General features: G+C 48.6%; 1 protein-coding gene across 17 annotated transcripts in view; it reads right to left on the reverse strand.

Annotated features, from left to right (window-relative positions):
* EXD3 (exonuclease 3'-5' domain containing 3) overlaps positions 1-27,544 on the reverse strand; it is a 305,064-nt gene that overhangs the window by 207,687 nt on the left and 69,833 nt on the right. For all 17 annotated transcript variants that reach the window (XM_074609092.1, XM_074609080.1, XM_074609089.1 and 14 more), the window contains one exon: positions 25,917-26,031. In XM_074609092.1, coding sequence (XP_074465193.1) covers positions 25,917-25,953 — 37 coding nt within the window. In that variant the 5' untranslated portion in view covers positions 25,954-26,031. The remainder of the gene's footprint in view (positions 1-25,916; positions 26,032-27,544) is intronic.

The following is a 27,544-nucleotide window of genomic DNA, read 5'->3' on the forward strand; positions in this document are numbered from 1 at the left end:
TTGAACAAGGGGAGAAGAAACAACAAAGCAATGTTACGCTTGTGCCCGGTCCCACCAGAGTGGGGGAGTTCATGGTGGATCTCGAGCTATTGTACCTAGCTACTCTCCAGCTAGGACAGAAGATGTAAATGTGAAGGTCCACATCATTTTGGCTCCTGAAGGAAATGAACAATTAATCTCTTCTTTCTCCTGCGGAACCTCTCTGGGGGGACAGGCCTCCCCAGGGTTCTCCTGGCACCTCTCAAGAGTGAAAAATGAGTGTCTCTGGCATGGGTAAGGAAGCAGTAACAGTACTGTTTTGCTCCCACTGCAATACCAGATAGGTTCCTGCTCACCCACATCCGAGAAGGAACCAGAGAAGTATCAGGAAACTAATGCCAGGATATCCGAGGAAAAAGGACAGGACCTTAGAAGGAGTGTCATAAGCCTTCCAGAGCAAATCTGGAGAGCAGACGATTGCTCAACACAAAAGGGAGAGGAAGAAATACAAGGGAAGGAAGAACAAAGCAAAGCGACTGAAAACCAAATGGTCACAACTGAACCACAAGCGCATCTGGGCTCAACTCAGAGGACAACAACAGGGAAATTCTGGAGCGACCACCAGACACTGCAGTAAGAGCAAGAAGCAGCAGTTACTAAAATACACGTATTACACCAGTGACAGAACAGCGCCTGAAAAAGCACGGCCTGGTCACCCAGGCCAGGAAAAAACCTTCATATGTCACACCAAGAACACCCAGAATTTCCACTTCTAAAGAGCAGTTAAATTCTGCAGAGACTCCTACATACTGAAGAGATATCCAGCTACTAGCTGGAGAGGAGAAGGCTCCGGGGAGACCTCAGAGCCCCTTCCAGTCCCTGAAGGGGGCCTACAGGGAAGCTGGGGAGGGGCTGTTTGCAAGGGCAGGTAGCGATAGGACGAGGGGCAATGGTTTAAACTGGAGCAGGGCAGGGTTAGATTAGCCATGAGGAAGAAGTTCTTTACACTGAGGGTGGTGAGACACTGGCCCAGGTTGCCCAGAGAGGGGGTGGAGGCCCCATCCCTGGAGACATTCAAGGCCAGGCTGGATGAGGCTCTGAGCGACCTGATCTAGTTGAAGATGTCCCTGCTGACTGCAGGGGGGTTGGACTGGATGCCCTTTAGAGGTCCCTTCCAACCCTGCACATTCTATGATTCTGTTAGCAAGGGTCATTCCATGAGCAAAAACAAACAAAACAAGGATGAGGCCATGTAAAACAGCATAAGGAAAGTGCTGCAAGTAGGAGAGCATCAGCTCTCTCTGCTCCCAGCTGCATGCAACCAAGGATGGCCAGGTCCACCACGCTGGAGCAGCTGAGAGGTGTCCCGGGCAGCTGATCCCATTCAGCTCCTAAACCAAGCTCAAAGAGAAAGTTCCTCAGTCTGACCCTGATCCTTCACAGCTCCAAAAAAGGGGCTGCAGACCATAAAATATCTGGCAAAGCTTCACCAAAGGAAGGTTATAGCATTTGGGTGGAGATCTCAAAAAGACACATCTGCACCCGCTCCATCAGGACACAAACGACCTCAATTTCTTCATCTGTCAGTTTCTCCAAATAGTGTGTTCCTGTTTTAAAAGGTTTGACATTAGTATATTTCCTTTCAACATTTTTCATTCTGCAAATATATTTCCTCTGCCCTGAATCTGGTACCAAAATTGGAGGAGATGGTAAATCAGATGTTTTCCAGTTCTCAATATCTGTGGTTACATTTCAAAACCATATAAACCACAAGGCTTATATTTTTGAGTTAGAAAAGTGCCTTTGAGGAAAGCCATAAACTACTTTCTGTTCATTCTCTCCTTCGCCTTTGTGCATACATCACTCGGAACCCGCTGTGATCACAACAAAAGCGGTGCCCGCAGGCTGGTGAGGTAAAGCCGTGGTTTTGCTATTGCGTCCTTGCAAAATTCTGCCGCGTTATTCAGCGGTTCTGCCGAAACGCCCCGGCAAGAGAAACCCGCGTTCTGCCGGGGGCTCCTGGTGTGTCTCTCTCGCGTGGGGAAAGGGAGACATCCGACCCCGTAGCGGGAATTCATCAATGAAAAAAATCTCTCGACACTTTTTCTTTGTGTCAAAAGCCATTAAATGCCCCACGGCCCGAGACCTGGAAGAATTAACAGTCAACTCATTAAAAGATACGGAATGCAAAAAAATAAAAAGCAGCCCCCAAAAAAGGAGGCTAAGAGGACTGAAAGGCAGGATCACCCCCACCAAACAGTCAATCACGGCTGAAATTCATGGACGGAAAAGGTCGAGAATAAAATGCTCACGGTTACGTCTTCTTTAGGCAGACCGCTTATACCTCCGCCTTGCAAATTAACAGGATTTTACTAAATGTTTAATGGAATAAATAACAAATCCAACCCACCCAGTAAACAATCAGTGCATTTTCCCTACGATCTATCGTTTGTGCGCTTTCCGCCGCAGTAAATCCCTGAAATCTGTCCTCTGCGGGAACTCCTGCTAGTCTCAACAAGCCTTTGAGATATTTTTCTGAAAGGAAAAGAAAGGTTCTAGGTACTTCGATGCCACCGTACGTGCAGCTAGCCCGTTTGCACTTCAAAACTAATATATATATATATATATGTATAGGCAATGCACAAACTGGGGGGGGCGTGGGGGGGAGCAGAGTTATCCAGCCAACTCCTGTTCCAGCAGCAGGATGGGTACACCCACTGCTGCACAACTGCCATTACAACGGAAAACCAAGTCGTAGTTTGCTATCTGGATTGGGAATTAATCAAAGCCTCTTACCAAAACCTACTTTGTCTCAATTTTTTTTCAGAAAAGCGTCTGTAGTTCACACCAACCGTGAGCAAACTTTCTAGAACGGAAAGCTGAGAGGGAACAGAAATGAAGCCACCTCGATGATGCAAAGAAGGAAGGGATACATTTTCGAGGGGCAGATTTTGAATCTCTAATTAAACAAGCTGATTTAATTAAAGAGATACAGAATTCCTCCCGAGAAAGCCACAGATTTTTACGCCTCAGAGCTTTTCTCGCTGTGACTACTTTTAATGAGCACACGCAACACAAATAAACCTTCCAACCTTGTTTACGTATTTTTGAGCTCGAGAAAATGATTCCACCTGGAGTTTCTCCTACCCAGTGAAATGAAATTTAAAAGACAAACAATTTTAGAATATACAGGTATTATGCAATAAATACAATGAGTTGTAATAAAAAAAAAAAAAGAGAGAAACGATACAATAAAGAAACAAAAGGTAAAGTACTATATTATTTTAAAATGAGTGGAAAGAGCAGAAAAAGCACGTATGCGTGAATATTTGGCAGGGCATGGCAGTGCCTTTTCCTTTTGCTTTGTAGGTGGCTTTTTCAGTAATTGGTTCTTACTTGGATTTATCCCGGGGTGTGGGGAGAGGTGCCTGACACGCTGCAGAACCACGGAGCGGTAAAGCCGCCCCATGTACTAGAACGAACGGTCACCGACCAAAGCAGATACGATACAGATGAACCCGTTTATCCGAAAAGCAGCGAGGATCCCGCGATTGCAGCAGCATTTGCTCCTGCCACAACATCCCTCCCGCTGAAGGCGCGTTCAAGAGACGCTTAACGCCCTGGCAGCAATCCGAGCGGGAGACGAGGCCAGCGGCAAACCTGGGAAGGAAACGGGGAAATCTCACTGAAAACAGTGAGAAATTCAGAGGCCAAGACACCCCCCGCCGCCCCAGAGCATCCCTAAGCAGCGCGACCCCCAGAGCTGGGAACTTTGGGCAACTTCTTGCTTATTGCTGTTTCTTTTGGAGTAACTGTTGTGTTTCCATCGTAGCTGCATCCAGTTAAAATATAACCTTGCAGCAAGGCTAATGGGACTCTCTTCCTGGGTTTCCGAGGGAGGGAAGAGTGAGGGGTAATTAGTGCACCAGAAGGCAAAAGCCAGAGGCAGGACGGGGTTTTTTTAGCCGCTCAGAACTCATTAGAAGCAAAACCCTGAGAAGTGGGTTTGTCGGTATCGCTCCATCCCCCTTACACCAACCCATTCTCCATTTCTTATTGAGAACACGTGTTCCAAATGACATTTAATGGCATTGCCGTAATTTGCCTGTATTTTTCCGAACGGTGCCGAGGATCGTATTTCCTACTTCACCCGCAATGAAATGCAACCTCTGCTTGCGTTGTGTCCGCACCGACACACGAGTACAGCCCAGACAGGCACCGCTTTCTGCAAACCCAAGCTCAGTTTTTGCCTGTTCTCATTCAATTCACTTGCTGAATATAAAAGTCACAAAGCGTTTTGCTTAATAGACATGGCACTGCACCAAATAAATTATAACTGGGAGTGAAGAGGGATTTACATAAAGAGAGGCATTTATAAAAATGCTGTTTTCCCCATAAAGAATCAAAACCCAAACAACTTAGCAAGCAGCCAAGAAGGCAGAACTCCGAACTACTGGGAAACCCTGGTGAGAAGACCAGTACCAACGCGAGTGCTTTAGCAGCCCTTTGGCAAACGCCGTGTTTACCCTGTGTCCCAGAATCACAGAATCACAGAAGGTGTTGGGTGGGAAGGGACCTCTAAAGGGCATCTAGTCCAACCCCCTGCAGTCAGCAGGGACATCTTCAACTAGATCAGGTCGCTCAGAGCCTCATCCAGCCTGGCCTTGAATGTCTCCAGGGATGGGGCCTCCACCCCCTCTCTGGGCAACCTGGGCCAGTGTCTCACCACCCTCAGTGTAAAGAACTTCTTCCTCATGGCTAATCTAACCCTGCCCTGCTCCAGTTTAAACCATTGCCCCCCGTCCTATCGCTACCTGCCCTTGCAAACAGCCCCTCCCCAGCTTTCCTGGAGCCCCTTTAGGGACTGGAAGGGGCTCTAAGGTCTCCCCGGAGCCTTCTCTTCTCCAGGCTGATCAGGTCTGCAAGTTCCCTGAACCGAGGGGGTTTATGGCTCTTGGATACTTTGTCATTACCAGTTAAATTGTCTTAAAGGGAGACTGATTTTTTCAGGAATATCACTCCCATTCCAAGAATGCCATGACCAGGATGAACTTCCAGCGCATCCTTCTCCATCCCTGCACGTCACTTTTAAGCAGAAACTCGCACCGTCTTGGGGATGGGGAGGGTTTTCATTCCCAAGAGTGTCCGCTCCCATCGCAGATGCACCTGCACCGAGGTGGTCTGAGCTCTTCAGTACTTTCTCATGGCGGAGTCTGTGTCTTAGGGAGAACAGATATTTCCAGGAATGATAACAGTTCCCTTCCAAGAACACTATGACTAAGGAGTAACCACTGGGTGACTCATCCCAGTCTCTACGGACTGCTGTGATGAGACTCCCACTAAGACCAGCAGCAGCCCAGAGGTATTCGCTCGCAGGGAGACGTCTCCTGTCCCAGCGTCTGCAGACAGGCAGAGGAATGCTGCCGGAAGAGCCTGATCAATTTAAATGTTAATTACATCCCACCGCTGAATCCTCCAGTGCAAAATTTACAAGAGGATCAGATGTCACAGAACTATTTCATTTCAGAAGCAATAAATTGCTCTGCTTTAGCACAATTTCTCGGGCTGCAAAATTCTCTCACCATGCCCAGCGACCGCTCCTTAACGGCGTCTCCCGCAAAAGACAAATATGCCTTTTAAACGTATAACTATGTGGGTTTAGCTGAATTCAAACAACAAGGAAACGAAGCAACAAGACGGAGAGGGTCCTTCTTTATAAGGTATGTCTGGCTCGCTCCAGCCTTTGGCTCGGTTTCCAATTTTAGCTGCAGCTTTCTAATCGGCAGAGCTTTGAACTCCACCGCACAGAACCCTTCAGATCTCCGAAGGGAAGTAACCACACGCAGCTACCACAGCCTTAAAAACTCCACACACCACACACCTCCCCTGTAATTTTAACATTAAAGATTTTGCCTTTTGGGAGGTCTGTGAGGCTAGGTTCACCAAAGGAAAAGCATTCATTACTTGTTCCTCCAGTTCTTCGTTCGCACATTCCGATTCACCTCCTGCACTAAGAGCCAGTGGAATACCTGCAGCAGACAGGAGGGGAAAAAAGGAGGAAAAAAACCCCCCAAATCAGGAAGTTCCTCACTTGTAATCACCTGATTATGAACATCAGCTCATTTTCGGTAGCCAGAATCCTCATTTAACATGAATGGCTCCTTATTTCTCCCTTTGTCGACCACCTGTGACCGCTCTGACACATCTCTTCCAGCCCTGCCATGCCCATAGGTGACAGCCATCTGTCCCCGCTCCAGAGGAGAGCAGAGCCGGAGGCCGTGCCTGGGCTTCCCTGCAGGCTCTCCACAGCAGATGAAGTACTAACGGCTGGACTCGTTACTGCGGCGGAGGTGTTCATATCACCTAACGCACCGCCACGGTGTGGTCCCAACAGCAATTCCAACGGCAGAACCAGATGATGTTTCGGTTCACAGGGCAGACAAAAACCCCAGCTGAAGCCAAGACAATTCCCACCACCCCAGCTCTCTCCCTGTGTTAGGAGCCGGGGAAAGCTGCCTTTCCATCCAAAGGAGACAGCTGTTCCATCAGCAGGAAATGTTTTGCTACACTTTAGGGGGAGGTCAGTATCTAGAAGCTTATCTTCTGGTGGTTCTTCACCATCGTTCAGACAGACCTGATTTAATGGAAACACGTAGTTCAATGACGTGCCTTGCCTGTGGGATAGCAAGGTACAGGCCAGCAATTCTGGAATTGGAGTCTCTGGTTTGGATCTAGTGTATTAACGTGACAGCGTGCAGTACTATAGCACAGCTCTACTAACTGTATTTTCTCTCATAACCTTGCAAAAGCTTATCACAAAGCATTCGGCAATGCACCCAATGCTGATTTCGTGTTCCTCATTTGATTCTTCTAGAGAAAAGCTGGAATTCCTCAGATGCCGTTAGCCGAGCCCACCCCTTCCTGGGATCCCTATGTTAAGCCATACCTTGGTCTACGCTGCCGACTACATCGTTATTGAAAAGCCAAAATTTAGAGATGGAACAGAAATATGGCTGGAGACCGAGCTGCAGAGGCAGAACACGGAGAAACTGCCACGCTGGAGAGGGGAAAGGCAGATGAAGAACAGCGGGCAGAGTAAAAGTGCACTGGGAGCAACACAAGCTAGAAAAAGAATCCGGTCTTTCTCAATGGCAGTAAAAGTCATTCTTTAACTAAGGGCAAAAGAGATCCCTTCCATTCTGAGAAATTTGAGTTATGAAAACATAATAGGAAACCTCACAATTTCGCTAAGACATGCCCTGTTTCTCAGTGAGTCAGAAGTTCACATTCTTCTAATGCAACCTCCCAACTGAAAACAATCCCCACACTTCAAGCAAAAGAATAATAAAGCACACATATGCTTCTTATAAAACAATCCTTACAAATAACCATGGCTTTTGTTTTCATAATGGCTAAAATTCATCATTTCCCCCCCAAAAAACACAGATCAAACAAAATGCACTCTCATTAAAGACAAGGCTCGCTTGTCTGAGCAGAACACTCAATAACATTTTCCTCTTATTTTCTTAGTGCTTTTTGTCAATGAAGACTGAGGAGAGCCGCTCGCCAGGCCCCGCGGCGGGAGGCGGGCAGCCCTGCCACCTCCACCCCGCGACCCCAACCAGGGACCTTCCTCTGCCCCGGCCGCGGCACCCTGCGGGCATCGCGCTCCTCCGCCGCCCCGGGCACGCAGACGCCCGAGCATCACCACCAGCCAGCACCGTCCGCAGCACACCAGCAGATGCCCTTCAGATCTGTCGCCAACTTAAGACATAAAAATGAAACCTAAGGAAGGAGTTACCCGGCTTAGGGAACATCCCCCCACAGCGCCCGAGATATCCCGCTCTCAGGGAGCGGAAACGTCCCCTCCCCTTGCGCAGTGGCAAAGGAGAGCAGCTCACCCCGTCGATGCGAACACGCACTGAGTCACCACCTCAGACAAACCGGAGTCATTCGGGGACACCTTCAGCACACCCTGGCTTGACAAGGAGAAGTGCACCCATTTTTGCATAAGTGGCAATTCTAAAAATACTACTAAGAAGTTGCTTTCTAGGTAGGTAATGAAATCCAAATTAATAAAAGCCAAAAAACATAACGATCATTAGCCTTTTGCGAGAAATTGGCGACACTTTTAATGGTTTCCTCATCTGTTTGATGGGCTATAACCTCATTACCGAGGGTTATTGAGCACCAAGATGCCAATGCAATCCCTGGCACGGGAGCGCTCAGGGACTGATGGGTGTTGGGGCACGCACCGAGGGGAGGACACCCGTGCACCCCCTCATCCCCTTCTGATTTTCTACACCTTCTCCCTCTATCTCCACTGCCAGGCACAGCCAGGGGGGTGACTGAAGGCACTGAGCTCGGTGGATCCCCGTCCTGCCGAAACCACGGCTTGTGCTCTTGTGTTCAAACCTATTTGTGCAAAAAACACAGTTTCATCATAAAATATTTCTTCTCCTCCAAATATTCAGCCAAGCTATTTCTACTAACTTTAGCCAACGGCTCCATGCGTTTTTTTCAGTGATAAAGAGAAATGGGTTTGGTGCCATATAGCATCTCAGGGTTGAGAAAGGGTGAGGAGCTCCCAGAGCTCCCCGCCATGGAAGGGGCCATTCCTCACCACCTGCCGAGCGATGGGGCTCTCACCGTGCCACCACGAGCCGAGAGCAGCTGGATCCGTCACAGCCAGGGCACAAGGCAACCAGTAACAGGTTGGAGAGCAGCTGGAGAGCAGCTCTGTGGAAAGAGACCTGAGAGTTCTGGGGGACAACGGAATGACCATGAGCCAGCAATGGGCCCTTGTGGCCAAGAAGGCCAACGGCATCCTGGGGGGCATCAAGAAGAGTGTGGCCAGCAGGAGGAGGGAGGTCATCCTCCCCCTCTGCTCTGCCCTGGGGAGGCCACATCTGGAGCACTGGGTCCAGTTCTGGGCTCCCTGGGTCAAGAGGGACAGGGAACGGCTGGAGAGGGGACAGCAAAGGGCTACCAAGATGCTGAGGGGACTGGAACACCTCTCTGATGAAGAAAGGGATTTGGGTCTCTTCAGTCTGGAAAAAAGACGACTGAGGGGGGATCTTATCAACGCTGATAAATACTGAAAGGGGGGGTGTCAGGAGGATGGGGCCAGGCTCTGTTCAGTGGTGCCCGGGGACAGGACAAGGGGTAACGGGCACAAACTTGAGCATGGGAAGTTCCACCTCAACATGAGGAGGAACTTCTTTGCTGTGAGGGTGGCAGAGCCCTGGCACAGGCTGCCCAGAGAGGTGGGGGAGTCTCCGTCTCTGGAGACATTCCAAACCCGCCTGGACGCATTCCTGTGCCACCTGCTCTGGGTGACCCTGCTCTGGCCGGGGGTGGGACTGGGTGATCTCCAGAGGTCCCTGACAACCCCTGCCAATCTGTGATTCTGGGATTCTGTGATTCTGTCCCTACACTGAGTTCATGGCATTTTCACGGAAATGGAAATTCAGGAGCTTAAACCCAACACGTAAAACAGCACTCCAGAAAACTAACAATTCCTTCTTGCAAGCTTATCACTCCTGCAAAGCTGAAGAAAACTAATATTGTCCAGGATAAAAGGGGGAACATCTTACACATGTCCTTGTTTTCTGGCTACTTAGTACCGAGAGCATCAGGAACAGCAGCAGCAGCAGGTCTGGCGGACTGAACTGCAGCTTGGGAAAGAGGAATCACATGCAGAGTACTATCACAAAGCTAAAAAGATATGTATTTTTTCCCTTCCAGACACACCTGGAAATCCCCAAGTTCTAAACCTAAGAACCTTTAACTGTCTCTCCTAAGCAGTTTTCCCCCAACTGTTAATACTAAAAAGCCACAATACATGTTTTGAAGTCATCCAACTTTCTTTTTAGAACAGTAACAATAGTTTGATTCTTGTTTAAACGCCATTCCCACATTTTTTTCTGCCAGTTCCTCACTGCTGTGTACTTAAGAAGAATCAGCAGATGCTGAACGGGGGCCAGAACCTCTCCCTCTCTGAGGCCGAAGCGCAGGGTGGCGGAACTGAACCCCGCGGGGACGGACCAGCCGCCCCGGCCCTTTCCAGAACCCAAAGCGCTGCAGCTCCTTCCCCATCAGCCCGGGGACAGGCACCGAGGGCGTCCTGCTTCTCCCAGCTCCGAAGGGTTTGCGTTTCGGTTATCTACACAGCTCATAACTGGCGCTGCTCATTCAGGTGCTCCGTATCAGACACTGAATTTGTTTTCATCTGTGGCTGGATAACCCAAGAGCCCCAAGAAATCTGTAGGTTACACCTGAGAAAGACAACGTGAGCCTGGAGAACACTTCAGCTGTTCTGCCAGCATTTCAGAAGCGTATTAAAGTAACCTTCTCAGTAAAGCCGACATTCACTTTTTTGTTGTTTTTTTACTTGCCGAGACCATTCCGATCACTGAAGATAGGTCATCAGGTTCAAGGAAACTTTGTTCTCTAAGTATCCAAATGAGAACTAAACTGTTTTTAAAAACAGGAGTTGAAATAGAAATTTTTACATGTTGAGACCTGATGTTAGCAAAGTATTTAGACTGTGTTTTAAGCACACGTTAAAATGCGCAGCTAAAAACATTTGGCCCACTTTCAGTTCCCCAACACAAAGGCTCCGACCTTCAGCTGCAGAAATCCGGGTATTTTAACCTGTCCCAAGTGACACCACCTAATTTCAGCCAAAGCTTTAAATGTAAATACCTCCTTGAAGGAAGAGCTCCATGGATGAAATTCTCACCCAAGGAAGCCGACACAAAACTTTCCATACACATCGACCAAGGAACATCACTGGGCTTGGGTCCACATCCTAACTTTTTTATGCAGTTTTTCATTAATGCTTAATTTCTCCTTAAATTAAGGAAAGTTTCACCTGAGTTAGGGTTCACAAGAGCTTTCTATCAAGTTGTACCATGAAACGCTTTTAACATAACATTCGAAAGACATCCAAACCTTGTGTCACGTAGCAGTGAGGATGGCAACATCTTCCTGCCCTGTGTTGTGAGGACTCCAGCTCATTTAGCAAAGCAAATATAGGTGCACTGAGCTTCTCACGGGAGCGTAGGGCTGCAGATGGGGAAACTCTGCTGGAAACTCTCAGAGAACACTGCTGGAAAACACTGACCAGTTCTGCTTGAGAGAGGAAGATCTACTGCTTTTGTAGATCTTCATACACCGACCGATTTTCTACTGGTAGAAAATGAGGGGGAGAAACCAAGGCTGCAGCAGCTCCACGTCTTCTGGCGCTGTCTCTCTCCGGAGTGGGGTCATCGTAACAGCTCCAGTCCTCCCCTTAGCACACAGATGGCCTGGCAAGAGCTAGAGCCGTCAGCCGAGCCAAAATTCCAATTAATGGTGGGTACTAGAGACAAGATCAGCATCTCGCAATTACAACCGAAACTAACTTTTCCAGCAAGGCAAAAGCCCACAAGTTTTATTGCCCAATGCTTAACAAAGGCGGAATCGAAGAAGGGAGGCACAATTATGGGAACAAGGCTAAGAAACTTAAGAGCACATTACATTTTGCCACTTATTGCTTTTATTAAGCATTTACTTTGAAATTCACAGCTTTCAAGTACCTGTGTGAGAGCTCCTCTTCATATGCTCTACCCAACACATGTTAAAACTTGTGCGAATCTTTCCCATCAGTTAAAAAACAAACCCCCCAAAAAGTCCACGTCTGCAGCAGATATTAGTGTCGTCTCCCCCGGCCCATGGGTATTTTTAGCCTTAACAGATCTGCTGAGAGGAAAGCTACCGACAACCGAAAGGAATGCCTTTTCAGATTTTATCTCTGACAATTCTTTGTGAATGTAGGTATGTCGGAATTACGTGTGAACGCTGCTTTTTTCTCTTGACTTCTACATCTTCATTCTGAGCACTCTGAGGCAGGACAGAAGGAAGACACACTGGCCAGCCCCAGCGGTATCTCACCTCTCACTCTCAGAAGCCCAAGGCCGGTGCCCTGCATCAGGCAGCGCCGTGGCCGGGAAGTCACCACTCGCCTTCCCGAAGCCCCTTGCTGGGAAATTCCCTTTTCCCTCTGCTGCTCTTGGCCGTTCCTCCAAGGCACAGGTAACAGCAAGTAAGCAACCATCACCGCTCCGGCCCAGCAAATCCCGGGCACTGCTGGCTTATTTTCTGCCCCTCGGGCTGTGTTTTCAAGAGATGATGCTCTGACACCATCTTTCCTCCTTTTCTCCGTCCTCGTCCTCCTCCCCAGTGCAGGGAGACAGGCCACGAGCCACAGCCGCGCAGGACGGGCAGATGTAGGCACCCGTGACCCACACTCTCGTTGGGCAGCATAATGAACCAAACTCATTGGCTTTAAATGCTAATTGGAGGAAATATCATAGTGTTCTTCTAATCAAAAATAAGGCTTGTGAAGTAGCTTTTTGGCTTCCCTTCAGTTTACCTATAATGTAATTAAAAGACTCAAGTAAACAAAGTGCAGAAGACCCATCTGTCCAGGCTGAATGAAGCTTTCCACAGCCGAAATACTTTGCTTATGTTGAAGAAAATAATGGTAAAATTCCTACAGCAACAAATTCCTTCTTCTTCCTATAGCTAATTACATCTCAGAGTGTTCTCTTAAAACTCTGTCTCCAGTACCGATACTCAATATTGCCAGAGAAAGCAAGAATCTTCAAATGACATGTTCTTCATCTGGAGCACTGGGTCCAGTTCTGGGCTCCCCAGTTCAAGGACAGGGAATGGCTGGAGAGGGGACAGCAAAGGGCTACCAAGATGCTGAGGGGACTGGAACACCTCTCTGATGAAGAAAGGCTGAGGGACTTGGGGCTCTTCAGTCTGGAAAAGACATCTGAGGGGGGATCTTATCAACGCTGATAAATACTGAAAGGGGGGGTGTCAGGAGGATGGGGCCAGGCTCTTCTCAGTGGTGCCCGAGGACAGGACAAGGGGTAACGGGCACAAACTTGAGCATGGGAAGTTCCATCTCAACATGAGGAGGAACTTCTTTGCTGTGAGGGTGGCAGAGCCCTGGCACAGGCTGCCCAGAGAGGTGGGGGAGTCTCCGTCTCTGGAGACATTCCAACCCCGCCTGGATGCGTTCCTGTGCCACCTGCTCTGGGTGACCCTGCTCTGGCAGGGGGTGGGACTGGGTGATCTCCAGAGGGCCCTGCCAACCCCCTCCAGTCTGGGATTCTGTGATTCATGGGTGTCTCTGCTCCTGTTGCTGCTTTTGAAAATCCCATCCTGAGGTGCCAGGAACAGTTCCGATTACTCCAAAGTGTGCCCCAAATGCTGAACCTGCTCCCTCCACGCACAAAGCTCCCCAGGACACCTCTAAATGATTGCAAAGTAGCCAAATGCTTTTCCACAAGCCGGCTGGCTCGAACCATTCTTCTCTGGGACACATTATGACTCCACACGCAGGCTCAGGCGAAAGCTTGCCCAGGGCTTCACACTGCGCTACCACCGACTCACCAGCTTGCCTTCGATTTTTCAGCGTTTCTAGTACTAGATACGAGGCTGAATAAAAGATATCACTGCTACTTAAGATCAAAGCAGCGACGGCTATTCACGTGCAAAATTTATAGGTGCACCCTCTTAGATAAAATAAAAATAACACCCGAACCTTTGAGAGGTGCTACACGTGGCTTGCGAAGTTGCAGCTCTTGGGAGGTTAAGTAGAAAAGAGAGGATACCTGTCAGCCCAGCACCAACGTGTCTGAAGAGGTTTGCTGGTTTCTATGGCAATGGGGAGGGTAAGGTGCTGCCTGGTTACAATTCTGACTGACGCACATCTCAAACAATCGTTCTCTTCCTGTTCGTATGACATAAGAAAAACAGGATGCTGAGAGGTGTTTATCTGAATGAACAAGATAAGCAGCCTCGCTGACGTTTCTAAAACTGTAGGATTTAACTAACAAGATGTTATAGATTTTCGGGGGGGGGGGGAGGAAGGGAATAAAAAATCCAACTGCTGGGCTGCTGAATGTGATTAAATTATGCATGGAAAGATCCTTTCCCTCCGAACCCGCAGGAAACAGTTGAGGAGTTGTTATATGAGCCATGAATACCAATGGAAAGTCTTTTTAGTGCGAGATACCGAGTTACACTGCTGAATCAAAGCTGAGAAAAACAGCTTAGTGGGCAATACCCTGCCGTCCCCCCGAACTGTGTTCAGTCCCGGGACACTGATGGGGTGGGCGACAGAGTGTCGGGGTGCTGCGATGGTCCTGCTGCTAGAGAAGGAAGCCGGGCTGGGTTATAAAGCGGTTTGTGGCAAGAAGAACCATTTTGCAGGCGTTTCTCAGGCATCGCAGGTCTCTGCAGTGTTTTAAATGTCCATCAGTGCCTGAGAGGGAACCTCCTCACTCCACATCGCGATTTCATCAATGAGGGAACTTGCAACAGGCCCAAATCATGCAGCAGAGTACGGTGCTGCAATCACTGCTGCCCACTAATTAAGACGAGCTGGTGGAGCCCAGCAGCACACTGCAGTTTAAAGCAGAAAACCAGCTCGTGCCCTAAAAGCACAACCACATCATCCCAGGGGAGGTTCTGGAGCAGGGGAAAGGTACTGCTCTTCACAGCCATGCTCTTGTCGTCCGCGCGCAGGGGCAACGCAGCCAGGTAATGATAACGAACCATTAAACAGACGGCGTGTGACCCGGTGGCAACTCGCATTCGCTTTAACACATCGCTCCTTCTCATTTGGGAAAAGAGAGCTCGCCAGAGGCAGGGAGAAAGGACGAGGTGTGCTTAGAGACAGGTACGCCCGAAAGAGCTAAAAGCAGCACGGCTTGGGGAGTTAACTGCCAGCAGCTGCCTTGCCGCGGCAGCAGAAGAACGGGACGTTCAGCAAGGACGCTGGAAGGGACAGGCGAGAGGCTGGAAGCGGGACATCACTCTGTGTTTGAGGAGACATTTGCAGTATATAAACCACTCAGAGCGGAAGGCTTTACGTGGAATCAAAGGAAAATAATGAAGAAGAAGGGGAGCATGCTTCAGCCTGACTTTCCCGAGGGGCGATTCCTGTTCAGGAATTACGGACAACCAGTTAAAGTCTCCTCAGTCTTCGGCCTCACAGGAAAATGAATACTGCTAAATATTTTGGCTGGGGATGTCCAAGAATTAGCTGACAACTGTCAAACAGGGAAGTTCAACAGTCTTTCACATATTTTTTCACAGCTTCACCTATTTAAAATGCACACACAATTTAAAATACAATACTCATTACGGTCTTCTGCATGCCATCTCACCCACGGAAGAACCAGACCGTACACCACAGTGCTCCCATCACTCAGAAGCACAACGTGTCATTTTCCCGGCCCAGGGCAGGGGGGTTGGAACTAGATGATCTTTAAGGTCCCTTCCAACCCGAACCGTTCTGTGATTCCGTGACTGTACACCGCTGCGCACCGGGCCTGGCACCAAAGCCCTCATATTAACAAAACTTCGGTTTATCGTCCATCAGCCACCGCAGACCTGTTTGAGCACATGGTAAGAATAATAATGATGTAAAAACTCTTAAAATAGAAAATGAGTACAATCAGATATTGAAGTGAAGGGTTAATGAATGTGTGGACTCAGTAATTAAAGCAGCGAGCGGTGGGGCGCAGGAGGAGGTGGGCTGAGCCCGCTCTCCACGGAGAGCCCCGCGCAGCTGCCAGGGATTCCAGCATCAAAGTGCCCGCGCGCTGCCACAACAGAACGGGATCACGCAGTGCGAGAGATGCGACTGAGTGCAATACTCACCTTCACCAGCTCCGTGTGCTACCTAGAGCATCCCCTGTCCAGGAGTCGCAATCACAGCTCGCAGCTGGTTCAGAAGGAGCTGCCTTTGGGAGCACCAAAGCAAAGACATTAGGAAGCCTGGAGTGGCTTCCCTGACACTGCAACATCACCAAGTTTGAGACAAAGCTACCCCAACAACTCTGCACGCCTTTGTGACCTGCAGTTATCTAAAATCCTTTGCAAGTGGTTGCCCTCCTCCACCTCCACTTTCTTTATTTCTTTTATTTCTTTGAAATCTCCCCATCAGACTTGCCCGCAGCCAAGGACGTGCTGATCTCCCAAATGCAATCCTTTTATGGTCCCTACTGTGACCACTTCAACGCTTTCTTGCAAATCAACGATGCCGCCGAGACATACCCAAAGCAGCAGAGCCGAAGAAGCACTATTGCACAGAGCTGCCAACAGCGGGTCTTACCTTGAAGACAGCAGCCCCCTATGTTTGTGTTTTTCCTTTTCTACATCGAGCGGGTGTTGGTGGCCTTAAAAAGCGGCACCTCAGGCTATATATTAGTTTATAAGGCACGAAGATGCTGCACTTCTTCCCCACACGGGCACTGGGAAGCGCAGCAGTTCACCCACAGTCTCCCAGGAGAACCCCCATGGAAACAAGAACAGGCGCCCGATCCCAGCCTCCCTCATTTTCACATCAGTATGGATCCATCTGCTTTATTTTCACTTCGGTATGGATCCTTCTCCTTTAACAATTGCTTCCAACTTATTCTCGCCTGGTATCAGCAGCTGCGGGAGCCCAGCGCAGCCCCCAGCGAAGCACAGACCCTGCTGGGTGGCCGGAACCACAGGGACTCTCAGCGTCCCCACGAGCACGTCCCCACGGCCCTGGAGCTGCTACGCGTCCGTGCAGCCCCCTCTCGCCCACTGGGATTCCAGCTGCACCAGTCCCATCGTCTCAGGGCTCCCAAAAGCCCCACACGACGGCCAGGATGTCACTTACGGATCAGCTCTCCAGCAGCAGCCCTGATTTCCAAAGTCCTTTAGGAAACAGCGGGTGACTTTTGCCACCTGCGTTATCCATCGCAGAAGACGCGGGGCAGAAGAGATCTGTTTAAGAAGGTGGATTTTGACTTACTTTTATGTAAATTTTGTTTTCCCATTTGGTGCACGTATTTAAGTCAGTATCAAAGGAACAAAATGGAAACCAAATCATTGTCTCCGGTTTGGCTGGTTTACAGACCAACTCCCAGCCTTTAATTCTAGGAAGTGAGCGACCGCGGAGTCTCCCGACAGCCAAAGGCCCCTCTTTCAGTCTCCCCGGTTGTCTTGGAAGTAGCCAGGTTCACGCAGCCCCATTCCGCCTGCAAGGGAACGCGGGGCAGATGGAAAGAGGGAAAGACAAAGACAGACAGAGAGACACTGCGAAAGACAGAGAGACAAAGAGCGGCGGCGGATGAAAAGCGCATGGAACGAAGGCAGGACCCAGCCAAGCCAAACAAAGTTTTCCTTGAGTGATTACATCTGCTGGAGAGTCCCCAGCTTGCACTCTCCTCGCTGAGAAATTCTTTTAATTGTGTCTAGGACATTTTAAAAATCCCAAGAAAAGCTCCTCTGTAATCATGAAAGCTCTGAACTGTGTGAACTTTTGTTATGCTGAATTACTGAGAGTTTGCTACGTACTTCTTCAAGTAAAAGCTGAAAATTGCTTTACAGAAGATATTTCTGAGGTAGAGCCCTGGGGAAGGGAAACCGATGATAAATTTTAATTTCTTTTTCCCCAAGAAAAAACAAACAATTTAGAAAATTCTCCCTCCCGATGTCTGTGTAGCCAAGTGCAAAGAGCATCCAGAAGAAAATGAAAAGAGACACCTCTTCAAATTAGGACAAATTAAATAAGGTTCAACGAATGACTTGTAGAGCCGAAGCCCGCAACCCCCTGTAACGGCTGCCCTCCCGGGAAGTCAACGGGGACGGCGGCTCTTCCCCAGCCGCTAGAGCCGCTGCTGCCCAGCGGATGGTGGGAGCGGGCGGCTGGGCAGGAGTGTGGGGCCAGCGCAGACGCAGCCCCTCTGCCGGGACGTCGGCCTGCCACAGGCTTTTGCTTGTATGTACGAATATCGACACTTGTAAGCCAGAAAGACAGACTAGCATCAAGCAGTCTTCAAGTTGGCTAAAAGGACCGTATTTCTGCCCTGCTCAGACACGCTGCTGGGGTTATCGGAGTGCCACTGCCCACGGGCTTTGCATCAGGGTCCATCTCCCACCCGCGGCAAACCTCCGGGCAAACCTCCCTCGCCTTCAAGTTGTTTTCCCAGCATGAATTCGTACCCTACCACCCACGCTGATAACCAGAAATGCCAGAGAGTTGACAGACTCCAAGTACCTCATTTCTCTCCTCCACAACCCAAACACCTGCCTGCACACCTCGGGTAACGAGATAACAGTGTTTACCAAATTTGAGGGTCAGTCACTGAAGACGCTGTAAAGGCAAGGCTCAATGTTAAAAGACAAAAAAACCCACACAGTGTGTCGAGCTGGCCCTCACTTCGGCACAGTCACACGCTCCACCGTGTCCCAGGTGTGTGGCACCCGGGAAGGTGAAAGCATGACTGAGAGGGGGACACCTAACACGTCCGCACCCACCCAACAGCCACCCAAAGCTGTGCTTTGGCCTATACACATATTTCAAGTACTTCAAACTAACATCTGGCTGCATTTCACCACTTTGCTGGAGCAAAAGCAAAGTGCCGGGTCCTCGTTCCATCTCTTTTGCGTATCGCATGGGAGTGCGGTCACACCGACCCACCTGAACCCTCCCCGCCCGGCAGCTCGCCCTGCGGAAAAATGGGAGCCCTCCTCTGCCCCAGCCCGCGCGGGCTCCGCTCCTCAGCAGGGCACCACCACTCCCAGCCAGCCGCCGGCAATAAACTCACTGGGGATGAGTTCTTGCTGGGCCGGTGAAGTGAACCAACTCAGTGAAGGGTCCAAGGTAGCAGCGCTGGAGCCCAGAGGATGACTCACGGACCCAGGACTGGGCGCGAGGGCACGAGGGAGAAGGGCAGGGAGCAAGACCTTCCCCTTGCAGCTGCAGTGAAGCCACTAGATCAGTCAGCGCTTCCACTTGCTCCGTTCTGCCAAAACGCACGCACACAGATACACATTATTTAGTTGTATCGTAGGTAGCGATGCATATTCTTCAATGAACTGCAGAGGAGTTCAGTTTTGTGTGCTCTACGATGCAAAAAAGAAGGCTCCAACTTAGAACAGAACTCGTAGGTCAGCCACAAGAGAGGATCCTTCGTCTGCTGCAGCCCAGCACGGCCAGGCTAAGACGCTGCAGCACCTCGAGCACCTTCAGCAGGAGAAACAACCACTGCTGAGAGGACGCAAATGCACAGGCAGACGTCAGCATCATCCACATGCATTTTTTAAACAGTACGTCTTATAGTAACTTTAAAACAGTATCTATCCTTAAGATAGGCAGCCTTTCCAGGCAGATCCTCCTCCTCTGCTCAGCTCTTCAGGAAGCATGACCATCCCTCCAGAGCCAGGATCGTGCCATTTAGAAACACCAGCTCAGTATCTACTGAATGACACTTCAAGAACGTGGCTGAAGGAAACCTCAATGGATAGAAACACTAGAAGCTGCTACGGGAACTGGTGACAGTCACCTACCGTGGTGCTGAGCAGAAGACTAGGTGGCACCTATGAGATGGGGAGCCTGACCTGAACCAGGGAGCAAAGGGATCGATGGCTCTCTAGACCCTGCCACATGGTACGGCGAATAAACAGCCTGGTGGATACGGAGCACAATTTGAGAACTCCTACTGCAATAATCTCAACCTTCAGCACTGTGCAGGGTCCCCTAAAAACCCGCGGTTTGTTGGGGAGGAGGTTGGGGTTTTGTTTTATGCTTATTTGCCTCTTGTTTTTTGTCTTAGTGGACAACATTCATTTCCAGTAACTGTCGACCAAAGTGGATAAGGAGTATTTAACAATAAAGTGCAAGAATCCATTATGAGTAATGGCAACCCATGTGCTTTTATGAAACAATAACACACCAACGTGAAATAAATCAGTGCCTTTTAATTTAACAATGTAAATTACCCTCCCACCTGCTGTGAATCTCCGTAAGGAGAAAAAGCTGGCTGCATATTTACCAAGCTGTCTATCCCAGTCCCATTCTGAACTGGCCTAATGCCCTGGGGTTAGACTGTAGGACTCTGTCATCTCTTGCACTCGTTTGACCTAAGAAAGGGAATGTGGCCCTTTTCCCACAAGCCCAGAGTGAGAACATCATAAAAGCTGAACTTTAGCCCCCTTTTTGGGCAGGCAGCACAATAGCAAGGAGGATGCTGTTACTCCCTGGAGGCTCCGCTGCTGAAAAACATCACCAAGCTCAAGTAAAAGGTCAGTAGTTAGGATTGCATCTCTTGTTTTCTTCAGTTTTCCTCCTCCGTCAAAGGCAGTTAAACATTCTTTGCACACACCCCCTCCCTCCTTCTGAGAAATGCAGGAAGGAAGTGCTTGCAAAATAGTTTAATTTAAAAGAACGCACAATCACACACAGCAAACACTGCTTTAGACTCGGAGCAGGACATTTCTGTCGCCTCACAGTTCCCACTAAAACACAAATGAATCCCTGCCACGGCAGAGCCGTTCCTCCCTCCCCGCCACGTTTTCACTCCCAAACCCTTCTGCCGAGGGGCAGACACCTTGGCTGAGAAGACCTGCAGGGACGTGCTGCAGGCACCCCCCCGGCTCCGGCAGCACACACCGCCCCGCAGGCTCCCCGCAAGCTGGAGCAGAGGAGATGCGCCTGGAGAGCCAGGGAAAGGAGGGTGCAGCAACCCCCACGGTCCCTCAAGGCGCCGCACGGTGACACGCTCCAAGAGGCAGTAACGCGGCCCTGGGCCGTAGGACACAATTTCGCCTCCCGTCTTTCTCATAATTAGTGCTTGTTTGATTTCACTGTATGTTTTTCCTCCAACGTTTGTTACCTGGACCTTATTAGAGTTTGTGAAGGTTGTTTGGGACTGTTGGATTTAACTTGACCCTTGACTTCGCTAGGTTCATGTGAAAGAACCAGAGTGGGAGGAAACGGCTCTTACGCTCCATCCCTTTTTGCAAAGAGGAATGTAGAGACCAGCAGGCAATTCATGGAAAACTTCGCTCTTATCGATCAGTTCATGTCGTGTGACCCCATTTCCAGTCTAAACATAATTCTCCTCTGTCACGCGGTGTTGTCGTATCCCTGGGTAAACAGCATTTACTATCGCAAGCCCATTTCTTTGACTTACAGAGACTTTGGCAGTCCCGAGTCTTCCCTCGAGCCACAAACCGTGACAGCCACCAGCACATGTCAGAAGGGGCTCGCGAGTCCCTGTCTGCTTTCACTTCTTTGAGAATTACCAGCCCTCCCAGCCACAGGCTCTTGAAATAAACACCTCGGCCGCTCGCAGCCTGTCCCAGCCCGGCAGTGCTTCGGCTCGGTGGTTTCAGCAGATCCGATCATGTTACTGCCGTCCCGCGTTCCTTACATTGCTGGGCTAGCACGCGGTGGATTGGTTTCAAGTTGGCACTCTTGTACTTAAAAGGGACACTGTCAACAAATCACAGCCCTGTCTCTTTTTTTTTTTTTAACCCATTGCAGTCACAGCGCATAATTAGATTAATAAAATAAATAAAAGATCGGTGCGCGTAGGAACTGGGCAGAATTGCACCCGCTGCCCGTTAGAGTGACGTCTTCTTCCTCCAAACGGGATCACCGGGACAAGAAAAGACACAACAAATTATTTTCAAGAAGGAAATTAAGAAATTTTGCATGCTGTTAATGTGAGCACTTTCCCATGTACAGTCAAACAGCTTCACAAAGGGGAAGATTAATACTTTTACGAAACAGGGAAATGAGACTGCCAAATGCCACAAACTGTCTGGGGACTTCGGGTCTACGGCAGGACCTGAAACCAGGTTGCTGAGTTTTGCTTTTTTTCTTTTAAAGTTGACAACTCCAATTGACGGCATCTACTTTCAGCCCTGACCAGGGGGGGAACCGGACTTTTCTTAGTTCTAGGCCATTGCCCGGATGGGTAAGTTTTTTGGTTTTGTTACTGTTTTCATAAACACACAGCTATTACTGCTGTTTATTATCCTTCCCACCCCCTGTAACTTTTACCTTCTTTTCTTTTGCAACTGGTGTTATTCATGGGCTTTTTGGGTAGATTCAAAAAGAATTGTTGGTGTTTCAGAGATGCCTTCAGATTTTAAACGAGGGCTCCATAATACCGCATTCTGTAAAGACCTTAAATAAGAAATAATTTCGATCTCACAGAGTATCGTAAAGGCATTTAAAGAGCTTACACCCCACCCCATGCCTGTTGCAAGCCCAGACAAAGGACAATAAAAATGTGGAACAGAGGAGAAGGAATGAAACAACCACAGAAAAGCACATCTGGCTGGGCAGACGCGGCGCTTGTGCAGGTAGCCAGCACAGAGCTGGGGATTTTTTTGCTTATCAAGACTGTTAAAAGAGTTACACACTGGTTTTTATACGATTAAAAAAAGCATAAAAAGCATAAACTGCACTGAAAGATTTGTGACAAAAACCACCACATCACCCAGTATGGATGTGGGGTCAGAGTGGCCAGACTTCAGCAGTACGCAGTTTGCTTCCGGAAAGTCTTCACCAATTACTTCCACAACTCTAGCCCAAAAACCTTATCATTAAAACAACACACTCGTGCTGTAATTCTAGAGCTTACACTCACATTCAAGTTTCATCCCAACTTTGCCAAAACATAGCCTTAAGTAAATACTATTCTGACCCCGAGTACGCTGGGCACGCTGCAAAGGCTGTCGCGCTGCAGAGCTCCCTGACAGGACTTTTTCAGAGAGAAAAGTCAGAAAAAGTTGAAGGAATCCTGTAGTGTCAGTTAATTCAGGAAAAAACGCCACAAAACATTATTTTCTTACAATATGAGCAACTGCTGAAATTTCAGGGTAGGTTTTCAGTTTACCATTAAGCTGGACTCTTCACTTGAATTTTACCCCAAACCTTGCAGTGACCCAAAGAGAGAAGCCTTGGGGGTGGTGTAACTCCACGCTAATTCACAAGCTGATGGGCTGAGCTGGGTGGGAGGCGTGGGCTCAAAGTACAATTCAACACGGGCAGCATCAAGTTGAAAAAGGAGGGCAGGCGCAATTGCTGCGGTGGTTTATAGTCTTTCCATCCCGCTCCTTCCATTCGCGAGTACAAACCAGTCCTCTTGCTGTTGGACACTACTCCAAAGGTAGCTTTGGAGTATCTCAGGCCAAAGAACAATAGATAGCTTCCAAAATACCTACTGGAAAATACAGAGTGAGAAGGCGGTGATGCAGATGGGGCTCTATCCGTGTGGATGCTCACACCTAGACAGACTAACCTCGGTGCTCAGCCTCATACATACGGCATTCAGGCTGGATGTATAAGGAAAATTAAACCTCAAACATGGAAAAGTTGTTTCTCCGTCAAGTTAGACTCTCACTATTCTGCCATTTCCAGTTGCACAATAGGATTATTCAGTGATCTTGAGTGTTTCAGTGATTGCTCATCATCTCTCAACAGCTGATCTCTGCAGGCTTTTGCTATCAGAACCAAAACGAAATTCCCAGCTCGAAGTTGGCGAGAATACTAAAGCCATACTGAAAACAATAAAACCAAATAGCTGTTTTAAGGAATGTTAAAAAAAAGGTTACAACGCAGACAGGTCCGAAAATATTATCTAAATATTGTAATGCAGCTTTTAAACAAAACCAGTAACACAAAAAAAAGATCACAGCTCAGTTCTGAGCCTTTTCTTGGGGGGCGGCACAGAATCCTATTCAGCCAAGGTGATTCATTTAAAGGTGAGGCCTCCACCTTATTTATTTCCTCCTTCTTTACGGCATCCCGGATAGCGTTTGCCTCATCGCTGCCCTACCCCGAAGACCTGACAGAAACCTGTCTCCGTCAGGCCAGACAAGTCACTTCCTTCCCCTGAGGCCAGACCCAGGACTCCAGACCCGAGAGCATCCCCGGTCGCTTCCTTGGCTTAAGGCTCCACAACCTGTCGGGGCAGTAGCTTCTTTACTAAACGTCATCCCTTTTCCTTCTTTTTCTCCTTTTTTTCCTTTGATAAGCTGCTTCTTCTAAAGGGGAATTTTGATTATCAAAGTACTTAATTATAAAGGGGAAGGGAAGAAAATCCTCAGTAACCTGCTGGCAGACACAGCCCGCAGATCGAACTGGCTCGTGCACAAATCCCAGCAGTTTGCGCTCCCGCTGCCTCCAAAGTGTTTATGCGAGACGTGTGTTTTTCCCGTTGCTTCCCGATTGTTTGGCTGGGCTGGGTGATGGATGGTGGAGATGGTTGTGTCTGGAAATGTGCTCCGAAGTCGACAGGAAGCCGAGGGGGCCTTTGCCAGCACTTCCTTCCTGCATACACGGGGAGGACAGAATGGGAAAAACCTTGGCTGTCTCTTACCCTGAGAAAAGTGCTACCCTTCCAGCTGGATTACAGTAACAATAATTTAATCTTTCACAAGATTATAATATCCTTCCTCTCTAAGTATAGCTACAGTGGTAGCAAGGCTTAAATAATGAAATGAACCAACAATGTAAAACTACAGGGGGATGGTGCTGGAAGCGGAACAAATGGAGGTCCAGATCTGGAGATCCCTATCTTCAGTCAAGATACGAATCACGAGTGGATCAGACCTGTTTAACCCAGTATCTTGGCTCCAAGAGGAACCAGTATTAAGCGCTTCAGTAGAAGGTGTCCAATCCACCCAAGTAGTAGTACATTGGGAATGTGTCCCCCTTGGCAGCTTCATTCCTGTGCCTGTTTTAGGGAGTGGATCTAAACTCAAATCATAATATTTATTACCCCTACAAAAAATAATGCTGCAGTGAGCAATCTGTGATCCATGTGAGCCGCACATTCCTCACGAGCACCCAGGATGGTTTGTATCATGGAGACTTTCCTTGAACGGCCTCTGGGTCCTTTCGTGGATGATTCATGAACCCGCGTGACGCGCAATCATCATCTGTTCACAGTCACAAAAACACGTGCAGAGTATTAAAGAACAGATATTCCATGTTACCACAGGAATTTTCCTAAGATTTTCCATTCTTGACTCCCAGGTTCAAACCCATAGACAACGGCAAGATCTTCAGTGTAAGCAGGTGTTCAGAACCCCAGCCTCATCAACCTGCTCTCCTACAGCCACATGGACCATGACAGCAAGAGCACGGCACAAGGAGGGTGGCTCTGAAGACCACTTTCCTTGCTGTCCCAGCAAGGGGATATCCCAGCAATCCCCTGGACGGGTTTGCCCAAGCAAGTCCGAAAAAGGGACGAAAAAACTCTCAGGACTCTTGACAACAAAAGAAAACTCCCCAAACCTGTGAGCAGACAGCTCTCATTACAGCCTCGACTTCTGAAAAAGGAATCAGACAAAAAGACCTCAGCCGTTAACAAAGAGTAGGGAACAATGGAAACTGTCAAAAAATAGCCCTCACGTCAGAACCAAGAATGCCCCTTTTTACACATCCAAAAAAGCAGAGAGCCGAGCGAGAGCCTGGGAGGCCGTTGGGCGCTGCTTCTGCCTTACGCCTCCCCGGCCCTTCTCCTTCGCAGAAACTGCCAGAAGCACCAGCTGATGCCGAATTCCAATAACCAAACATGGGGATGGAAGACGAGGGGAAATTTATGGCAGGACTGAGCCAGAATAAGTAACAAATTCCTGTCCATTCAACCTCTCAGGCAAGGACCCTAACTCTGAAACTTCAGGGGATATACGTGAAAATGGTATGTGTGTGCATCTTCCCTGGGCCTTACTTTATAGAGTAAAGCAATTACAAAAGAAATTAATGAGAAAACTAAACTATGGATGAAATCTGAATGAGCTGTGTAACACACAGTAATAAAAATCATGTGTTCTTCCAAATTGGAAGTTACAAAAACAGCAGATTAAAAAAGTTGGAAACCGGAATACAGTTCTAAGAATGTTGACATCTAGTTGTCAAGCAACTTCATCCAGTAACTTCACAGCACGCAATTTAGCATTGAATTCACAGGTTTTGCTCTATTTGTAACTCAGCATTCTTCTCCAATAGCACTAAGGAAAATAAACGGAAAGCAAATCATGGTGAACAGCAGGAGAAGATAAGCAAAGGCTTGGACAAGCAGAAAACTCACCCGTGGGCTGATCACTTGAGTCACCGTCCTGATTCATCCTCCCAAAGGCGGCACCAGATCGGGATGCTGAGCTTGGTGGTCTACAGCTCAGTGTTGTCAGCCCAAGCTCTTGCTTCTGAAAAGAAGAATGTAGCGTTACTATCAAACTGTAGGAACTTCACCCTGCGTGACAAAGGAAATACCTTGTGTGTGGTCTGGAGCCTTTGCATCTAAGCACGATAGTGGAGAACCTGTGTGCACGTAAAGCTTAGCGCAGAAGTCACAGTGCAGTGCCCGAAGATCAGAGAACTAGATGGTGAGTCAGGGAATTAAGTCAACCAAGAATCACTGCAAAGTGGCACCCGAAATCTCATGCAAGTTAAAACAACGTGTAGTTTAAACAATGATCCTATTCTGGATTCCTGGAATAGGCCAAGATCAGCTTTCAGCTTTCAACTGCACAAACAGGAGTCTCTAACACTATTTACTTGATTAACCAAACAAAAAGAATGACCTATCTAACTTCCAAACTGGACCAGCAGTCCACGTGAAGGTATGTTTTTGCCGTAGCTAAACAGCTCCTCCTCTTTGTTTGCTTGCCCTTCCACTCATCACATCTCAACTGTGGTAGAGTTGGGAACAGAACCCATGTCTCCCAAATCCCCGTCCAGTGCCTTAACCACCACATCCTTCCTGCTGAATCACATCGCGGGGTTGTTTATCAGGAAGGAAATTCCCCCTCGAGAGTACTCACTCTGAGTGTGCTGGTGGAACGCAAATGCTTACAAAAATACAAATGGCCTAGCAATAACAACAAGTGATTTAAGCCCCGGTACAACAGGCTGAGGGTACGTACGCATCAGTATATTGCTTTTTGTTGACAGCAGCGGCCTAAGTAAGGCACCATCGAGCAGGACATTACACAGAACAAGCGGTGCGTCCGGATGTCCTCGGATCAGAACAGCCTCCTGCTCTTCTAAAGATGATACGTAACTTTGCAAACCTCTGCCCCACAGTTAGCATCAGGTGGGTGGCACTCAGAGGGGATTCAAGAGGTTTATATTCTTACCAGGCCCTGCAAAGGTCACCTTTGGTAGCATCTCACACCAAGCTGCTAAGTGCAGGCAGCTCTAGTACGTGATCCAGTGGGTCAGAATGAACCTCAACATGATGTACTAGCAAAGGACCTTCACTTTCTTTAAGGTCTTTAGCCAAAAAAAAAAAAAAAAATCAAAGCAGGGCAGGGGGGGAGATACCAAAAGTGGAACAAATAGGTTTGTTTTAGCCTAAACAGTTTACTCCATTAGTCGCCTAGAAAACAAAAAGGATTGTAATTCCTCTGTGATCTGTTAGAGGACACAAACCCACTGAAATGCAAGTTCATGGTCCAGGGCTCTGAAGAACTTGGCTCCGCTCAGCAGCTGGGCAAAGGGGAAGAATTTCCCTGCTTGCAAGCGGTGGCTTTACAGGTTGCGTCCCGTGAGACCCCACCACAGCACCCGACACAAACACGCGCCTGGGCAGGTTCCCAGAACTCTGACAAGATTTCTTTTACACTCACTCCCTTTCAAACGACTTTGTATAGAAATTCCAGCAGCAGCACCTCCCGAGGGGCAGGGAACCAAACCCTCAATCACGACATCCTGGGG

Source organism: Larus michahellis, chromosome 15 (assembly GCF_964199755.1).
Source record: "Larus michahellis chromosome 15, bLarMic1.1, whole genome shotgun sequence".
Taxonomy (NCBI): Eukaryota; Metazoa; Chordata; class Aves; order Charadriiformes; family Laridae; genus Larus; species Larus michahellis.